This window comes from Triticum aestivum, chromosome 3D (assembly GCF_018294505.1).
Source record: "Triticum aestivum cultivar Chinese Spring chromosome 3D, IWGSC CS RefSeq v2.1, whole genome shotgun sequence".
Lineage (NCBI taxonomy): Eukaryota > Viridiplantae > Streptophyta > Magnoliopsida > Poales > Poaceae > Triticum > Triticum aestivum.
Genome location: NC_057802.1, coordinates 498,271,918 through 498,280,578, shown reverse-complemented (window position 1 = coordinate 498,280,578; position 8,661 = coordinate 498,271,918). Strand labels below are relative to the sequence as shown.

The window sequence follows — 8,661 nt, the reverse complement described above, 5'->3', positions numbered from 1 at the left end:
AGGATGGATTCTGCAATTTGATACTTTTGCTTTCATGAGCAATTAATGACCAATGTAGTGTTTTTTAATACAGTACATTCGCAGTCACTCACACACACGAGCATACACCCACCACTATGAACGCACGCACGCACACTCTACCCCTATGAACACCTCCGAGATACTGAACCGGTCTAGCATCTTGAAATTTTACGAAGTCACCACTGGTGCCTCACAGTCGAGGGGGGCATCTCCTCCCACTGAACGAACACCGTCGGAAGTCTGAAATAAATCTAGAAATAATTCAAACATCAATGTCAAGTCTGGGACTTCAACTCTGGAAAACCACCATCCAACCAGGTTGGTTCAATGACCAATGTAGTTAACGCAGTGATTTAATCAGTCGGGGCATTGGATCCGAACCCTGCCCAATGGAGTCCGACGGCGCCGAACCCGAATGCCGGTGTTTTACAGGTCAGAGTGCCGGCCCTATCATCAGAGCGCCGGTTTAAAGCCCCAGCTCTGCTCGGAGTCCCTATAAATACGTACCGACCAAACCCCCGTCCTGGTGGTTCATTGCCGCACCCGCCCCTCTGTCTGACTCCCACCCCCTCACGCCACGCCACGCCACGCGGCGAGAAGATGGACAAGCACGCCGCCGCCGACGCCGCCGCCGCCGCCGCAGCAGAAGAGGACGTCGAGACGGGCGAGCACGAGCGCAAAGGTGCGCCGCCCATCCCTGTGCTCTCTCGACTCTCTTTTTTTTTCGGCCTGGTGTATAGGGCGGTTTGTTTAACGGCTTTAGCGTGCACGATTATTCCTCCTGGGGACTGGATTGATCGGCCCCGGCGGCGGCGGCGGTCTTTGTTTATTCGATCGTTGTAGGGACGGTATGGACGGCGACGGCGCACATTGTGACGGCGGTGATCGGCTCCGGCGTGCTGGCGCTGGCGTGGAGCGTGGCGCAGCTGGGGTGGGTGGCCGGGCCACTCGCGCTGGTGGGCTTCGCGTGCGTCACCTACTACACCTCCACGCTGCTCGCCAACGCCTACCGCGCGCCCGACCCCGTCACCGGCGCCCGGAACCACACCTACACCGACGCCGTCCGATCCTACCTCAGTACGTGTCCCCCCTCCCCCTCTGTTCCTCCACACGCACACCGAAAAATCCTGAACCCAATGCCTGAAACTTTTCCCCAGGTCCCAGAGAGGTGTTCATGTGCGGGATCGCCCAGTACGGGAACCTGTGGGGCACCATGGTCGGCTACACCATCACCGCCACCATCAGCATGGTGTGAGTATCAAACTTCAGTCTGTGACAAGTTATGATTCAGGGACATGCTGAATCCTGTTTTTCTTTTTCTCCTTGTGTGCTCTGCTTGCGAAGTGCGATCAGGAGGTCGGACTGCGTCCACGAGAACGGCCAGGGCGCGCGCTGCGACGCGCCGGGCACCGTGCTCATGCTCGCCTTCACCGTCGTCCAGGTGGTGCTGTCACAGTTCCCCGGCCTGGAGCACATCACGTGGCTGTCGGTCGTCGCGGCGGTCATGTCGTTCGCCTACTCGTTCATCGGGCTCGCGCTCTCGGTGACGGAGTGGGCGTCGCACGGCCTCCGACCCGACGGCAGGATCGCAGGCGCTACCGCGGCGTCGTCCAGCAAGAAGACGTGGGACGTGCTCCTTGCCCTTGGGAACATTGCCTTTGCCTACACTTTCGCAGAAGTGCTAATTGAGATCCAGGTAGGCATGGATGATGATGATTCAGATACTCAAACTCCAGAAATTATATGTTTGATCAGAATTCAGATACACATGTTTTTATTTCAGAACATTACTCCAAGTGGCAATGTTTTTTGTCAGTAACTTCTTACCTGTTTTGCTTGCAGGATACACTGAAGTCCCCACCATCTGAGCACAAGACCATGAAGAAGGCAGCAATGTATGGAATCGGAGCCACCACCATATTCTACATCTCCGTTGGCTGCGCCGGATATGCCGCATTTGGTTCAGATGCTCCCGGCAACATCCTGACGGCCCCCGGATTAGGGCCATTCTGGCTCGTCGACATCGCCAACATGTGCCTCATCCTCCACCTCATTGGGGCATATCAGGTCAGTACATCTCAATCAGAGATTGAGAATTTGCATATTCCATAAATTTGAAAAGCTGAACTGCTTGAAATGAGGCTTGCAGCTGAACTGTTCAACAGCTCGAACTAAAGTGTTTTCCTCAATGCAGGTCTATGCACAGCCCATATTCGCTACAGCAGAGAGGTGGATTGTCTCCAGGTGGCCAGACACCAAGTTCATCAGCAGTGCATACACCGTCAGCATCCCGCTCATGCAGAGAGGCTCGGTGACCGTCGCGCCTTACAAGCTCGTCCTACGGACCGTCATAGTTATTGCAACAACTGTGGTGGCAATGATGATACCCTTCTTCAACGCGGTGCTGGGGCTCCTCGGCGCGTTCAGCTTCTGGCCGCTAACCGTGTACTTCCCCATAAGCATGCACATTGCCCAGGGGAAGATCACCAAGGGGACGAAGTGGTATCTCCTGCAAGGTCTGAGCATGGTCTGCCTGATGATCTCAGTGGCAGTGGGGATAGGCTCTGTGAGTGACATCGTGGATAGCCTCAAGGTCTCCACCCCTTTCAAAACTGTCAGCTAGAGGATGTACAAGACTTGTAGAATAGCGGTTGAATCTGTAGGCTGAGTCTCTGTACTGTATCGTATCATTTTTCTCTGATGTCCACGTATCGGGACGTGATATCCGATCAGTTCCGCGAAGATTTGGAGCTAACAGCTTAGCTGGATCGGCTGTAATGACCCATTGGCTTGTTTCTACTACCTCTCTAAATAAACTTGCAAGAATGACTAACATGTGAAATAGGAAGTACTGTGTTAAAGGACATGCTCCTCTTTGATAAAATCGAGCCCATTCAAAGTAGTCGAAATTGGACTACGCTGCTATGTTTCATCATTATCTAACAGTGCAGTACAGTAAATCATCATCTAACATTTTTACAGAAACTGCAAGCTATATGACTGAATTTATACAGAAACTGCTAGATACATCACCTATGAGGCTACTACACCTCCAGATTATTATTAACAGCCTGCTAGTTACTTGCTTCCAGCTCACTAGTGATACATTCTAAGGTCCTAATCTGCTACTTCAGAGTGTTGCTGCTATTCTGAGTGTAAAGGTCCTCATCTTGTTGATGGTGGCATCTTACAAAGAAAAGGTAACCTGCTTTTACTTATTATTCTTGTTCTTTGTCCTCCGAATACGGAAGTAGAATAAATGTCAATAAGCATTTTCACAACTTCTCTCATCGTCGGTCGCTCAGAAGGGGCTCGAACAATTTAGACAAGGGCAATGTTAAAAGACCTTTATTATATCTTCTGATGCATAGTTGCCAACTTATAGATCAAACTGCTGCAGTCATGGGATCAAACCCAGGAGACAGTTTCCAGTTCACCTTCAAACTGGTAGTCTGTCCGGCTACGTCCACTAAGAAACTCTCAGGGCACAAGACTAGAGTTCACGTCACTCTCTTCTCGCGCCTTGAGAGAATATGGAAGCCCTGCAGTTCAGAGATAAGCTGACGTAAGACTTAAATCTTCACGCTGATATCTTTAAGGTGTATATATGCATCTAAAGAGTAAGTAATATTTCACTTGCTGATGTTACTACTCAAATATACATGGACAGGTCTACTTTAATGACTTGATGCCAAAACTTGTAAGGATATTATGAAGAAACTAAAAGACAAATTGCATCCATTTAACAGATATTGGTATCAAGTGAAAGATACTACATCAATTATACTGCTTTAATAGTCAAATTAAATAGTTAGTGCTTCATTTCATTAGACGGTGTTATTACCAGGACAGGAGAAGATGAATAATAGAGTAGTTGGGTTTGGGTAGCACTGGCAAAATATTTTCTACAGTACTTACACAGAAGACTAAACGTTAAACCGTTACAGCATTAATAATAACTAAAAAAAAGATGTAAAGATAAGTCAATGTAAGTGACAGGATGTCTCGAACTTACAGCGAGCTATGTAACCATGGGTACCGGCAAAGCAGCTGATGGATTGACCCCTCGCACATGGAAGGACTCGACAATCCACTTTGAGTCACTGTCATCACCACTCTCAGTGTCTTGCTTTCTGTTGAAATCCTCAAGCCTGTTATTTTCATATCTCAGACATGCCAATCCAGATAAGAGAACAACCAGAGAGGTCACCATGATCAGCACAGCAAAAAGCCGCCTCCGTGAAAAGCTATGATGGTTGTCAATCCACTGGCAAGGGCGTAAACTGGTGCCTGATTGCCTCCAGCCTTCTGAAGTGTCAGTGACACATAGGTCAGAGTTTTCAGAGAATGCATCATCTCCGGCAGTCATCAGGAGTTGTGGGGGGATTGGTCCAGACAAATTGTTGTGAGAGAAATCAGCATAGCTTAGCCTCAGTGACTGCAATGCATCAGGGATTCCACCAGAGATCATGTTATGGGATAGATTGAGTGAATCCAGCATCAAAAGGGAGCCAACTGTGTCAGGAATTTTGCCAGACAAAGAATTCTCTGCAAGATCAAGGTCAACTAGGCTGTTGCACAAACCAATTTCTGGTGGTATTGACCCTTCCAGTGCATTCTGTTCCAAATGCAGGTATGACAATTGCTTCAGGTTACCAATCTGTGCAGGGACTTGGCCAGAGAATCTGTTGTTGGAAGCAACTAGCTTCTTGAGCTGAGAGAGATTTCCCAGCTCCATTGGAAGCTCACTAGAGAAGTTGTTGTTCTGAAGAAGCAGCTGGGTTAGGGTGGCTGAAATGCCTATATCAGAAGATATTCCTCCAATAAATCCATTGTCAGCAACATCAATGATCACAGCATTAGGCAATCCCCATATGCCATGAGGAATGCTCCCACTGAACTGATTTTGACTTACTCTAAACCTTTCTAGTGTCTTGCAAGAAGAGTAAGAGGTGGGGAATTCACCTGAGAAGTTGTTGCTCAAAGCCAGTAAGAACTGCAATTTATCGCTTTGACACAGGAACTTTGGAAATTCACCAGTAAAATAGTTCTCTGATATGTCAATTGCATTGAGTGGTGAGAACCGGCCAAGGTTGGCAGGGAACTTTCCTGAGAACTGATTTTCATAAGTTGAAAACGACTCAAGGAACTCCCAGTCCCCCAGTCCTTCAGGAAGCTCACCGTAGAAGTTGTTCCTGTAGATATGGAAGATCTTAAGCTTCTTCAGGCTAGCAATTTCCTTGGGCAGTACACCAGTAAGTTGATTATGAGACACATCAAATTCAGACAACAATGTCAGGTGTGCAAGCTCAGGAGGAATTTCACCGGTCAGATTGTTTTGGTAGAGCTCAATCTTCCACAGGTTGCGCAAGTTGGATATCGCCTTCGGGAACACACCGGTCATCTGATTGCGCGAGAAGTCCAGGGTCCCAAGTGACTCCAAATGAAAGACTGAAGCTGGTATCTCTCCTCTAAGGTTGCATTGCCCCAAGAATAGCCATGTCAGGTTCTTCAGGAGTCCAATGCTTTCAGGAACACCACCTTCATCGAAACTGTTCTCTCCTAGGCCCAATTCAGTTAGGCCTGATAATTTGCTGATCCACACAGGGAATGCACCAGAAAAACCATTTGTTGACAAATCAAGAACTTTCAGTTTGAGCAATGATGAAAGATCAGGCAGTTGGCCTGTCAAGCTGTTCATTGACAAATTAAGAACTTGCAAATTTGTGCAGTTGGTCAGTGCTGCAGGGATAGTGCCTGAGATGGAATTTGCGCTGAGGTCCAAAGTATGCAACTGGTGGAGAACAGAAAATGATGGTGATATTGTGCCTGACAGCGAGGCATTTGAGAGTGACACTCCTGTGACCTCACCAGAAATTTCATCGCACGTTACACCGTGAAACTGGCACGGTGAGTGAGATTCATCCCAGTTGCTCAGGTAATTCTGTGGATCCTCCAAATGAATTTTGATGTCGAGGAGTGCGTCTTTTTCCAGAGGTGAAGATGCGGATATCCCAACATTGGCAAATAGGAGAATGCACCAGACATATATCTGAATAGGTGAGGTTGACATCCTGTGTACCTGAAAATAAGGGATCCTAAAAATTAGTCACCAGAAATATATCTGAAGAGGTGAGGTTGACATACTGTGTACCTAACCTAAAAATAAGGGATCCTAAAATTAGTTTGGGCCCACTGCATATGATGAAAATATAAATGCCTAACGATATTTCCACTAAAGTAGACACTTCTTAAATTCCAGAAACGAACGAAAGCAGTTTGCAGTTGGCTATCACCATAGTTGTATTCGTACTTTTATTGCAGTTGATGGAAATTGAAGTGTGAAAAGACTTCAAACATATCATTGTACTGAATCCTGCTACTGAATAAACGTGGGGACCAAGCTACTAAAGTGATAGTTCTTGTTAGCCTAGGCTCCTAGCAAATATCAGTCTTCTCATGCTCTAGTTCTTCAGAAACAGAAATGTACTCTCTGAACACCAAATTCTCTTCCAAGTTTCTAATCACTGCAGATTTATTCAGAAACCTATATGCAGATATTTTATTTTAGCATTTAAATTGGATATACCCAAACCTTTTCCCGGCCTCTCGGTCTCGGATCACTAGAACCGGATCTTGGATGTGTTCATACTTCATGTCGACATTTGACTCATCCAGCAAGTGGTTCCCGGAGCAGAACAAAGGTCCTTATTACCGTTGTCTCTAGCACATACGGCCATTTTCTCCGGTCAAAAAAGAAAGAAAGGAAAAAAAAAACATATGGCCATTGTCTAGTATTGCGTCACACGACGGCGAAATGCGAGTTCTGGTGCCTGCAGTTCGATCAGCAACAGATCGTTGCCTACCACACACGATCGAAGGGCGCGGCGCGACTCTACTGTACATGATCTGCAATCTATGGGCTCCGCTAGCTGCACTAAGTTCCACGGTTTCTGCATGCATCATGTTGGATTCTTGGCACGGAGCCAACCTATGTTTTGTCCAGTACTGATGATCACCAAGGCACCAACACATCCCTGTCAGCGACATGAACCATGCGTATGGAACAATATTTCTCCCTTGCTCTTTTGGTGAGAAGAGCTACTCTATCTAATTAACATGTTCATGACCCTATGCCTGCTATGGTTGTGTGCATCATGTGATGCAGATGTCGGGGGGTAATCCTCCTTTTTGAGAAAAAATGACCATATGCCTGCTGTGAGAAAACAGTATGTTCATGTGGCAGGCTACCGCTTCTCAGGATAAGCAATCAAAAGTACATGACAGGAATCAAGAAATGCACAAGAAATACAACATTATCAGAACTAAATTTAGATACATCGATCTATATAGTGGCTCTGTATTCCCGCAAAAAAAGAAAAGAAAAAAATAGTGGCTCTGTAACAGGAAACAACGGAGAACACGTGGTACGGAACTTTCAAGGAAGGAACGCAGAACCCGTTGGCTATATTTGTGTGTCCGTACAGCGATAAACTACTGCAGTGGAGTACATAGGTGCTCACTCCTAGTCAAGTTCGTAGTACTACATGCAAAACGTATCCGCGTATCAAACGGAGAAATGTAACCGCACACAAAAATAAAGGCGGGCAAGCACAGGGGAATGGAGGAACGCACCAGCTAGAAGAAGGCAGGCCGGAGGCGCGCGATTAATCCTCGGCCTCGATTGATCGGTCTGGTCAAGCCCAGTACTCCTACTAGCCGAGAGGGCCAGAGGAGAAGAGAGAGGAACCGGCGGGCGAGCTCTCTCGGCTAAGTAGTGGAGCGAGAGAGACGGAGCAGAGGAGAGCGGCCACGCGGGCAGGAGGTGCGGGCGCCTCTAGCTTTTGTTGCTCTGAAGCCTGCTCCCTCCGATGCGCCGGTGTACTCCCTATATATATAGCGGTGGCAGTTCATTGCGTCTCGGGATTTGCACTTGTACGCACAGACAACGACGGATTTTACACTAACGGGGACAAAACGCGACGGGCTCCGTCCCGTCCAGTCCCACCCGCGCGCCGGGGGAGGCAGCCGGAATCTTCTATCCTGTGGATCGCGGGAGGCTGCGGCGGGCGGCATCGGTGGTGGTCTGGTGGACGCTGCCATCCACTGGCTGAAAGTGAAAGCAACGGCCGCGTCGCGCAGCTCCAGCCCGGCCGCGCCCCCGTGCCCGCGCGTCGACGGACGCTGAGTCACCGGCACTAGAACGCCGGTCGAGAGGAGTAGTGCTGACCTGAAACTGTTGTTCCTCTCCTTCCTGCAAAACGAACTGTAAACGAACGGAGCAGGGCGGTCGATTTTTCTCAACCTTTGGAATGGCCCCTCCCGTTTCAACCACGGTAGGTAAGGTAGGTTCATGGAAAACGAAGCGCCAATCAGCGAGCCTCGGACTCTAGCTAAGAGACGAGAACGCCACCAACAGAAATTCGAGTCAAAGATCTGCCGAGCCAGCTCACTGCCCTGCCAGAAGCAAACACTACAGGTGCAGATAACAGATTGCTCACACCGAAAGCTGCAGATCATGGCAAATACTATATAATCATCCTGTACCTCTTAGCCAGATTCTCTGCAGATCACGCATGTAAATCGTACTATATGCTGTATAGTAGTATCAGATAAGTTCCTCGTCTTGATGCAGATAAA

General features: G+C 48.1%; 2 protein-coding genes across 2 annotated transcripts; one reads left to right on the top strand and one right to left on the bottom strand.

The window, feature by feature from the left end:
* Positions 1–537: 537 nt before the first annotated feature.
* LOC123079965 (amino acid permease 6) lies at positions 538–2,856 on the top strand. Its single transcript, XM_044502807.1, has 6 exons — positions 538–703; positions 865–1,098; positions 1,179–1,272; positions 1,366–1,717; positions 1,864–2,088; positions 2,216–2,856. Exons 1-6 carry the CDS (start codon positions 622–624, stop codon positions 2,642–2,644), a joined length of 1,416 nt encoding a protein of 471 aa, XP_044358742.1. The 5' UTR covers positions 538–621; the 3' UTR covers positions 2,645–2,856.
* Positions 2,857–2,921: 65 nt separating this feature from the next.
* Positions 2,922–7,897, bottom strand: LOC123079964 (receptor protein-tyrosine kinase CEPR2). The gene is made up of 3 exons (XM_044502806.1): positions 7,657–7,897; positions 4,037–6,103; positions 2,922–3,563 (listed from the first exon to the last, which is right to left on the bottom strand). The coding sequence occupies exon 2, from the start codon at positions 6,092–6,094 to the stop codon at positions 4,043–4,045; it is 2,052 nt and encodes a 683-aa protein (XP_044358741.1). The 5' UTR covers positions 6,095–6,103; positions 7,657–7,897; the 3' UTR covers positions 2,922–3,563; positions 4,037–4,042.
* Positions 7,898–8,661: the final 764 nt, after the last annotated feature.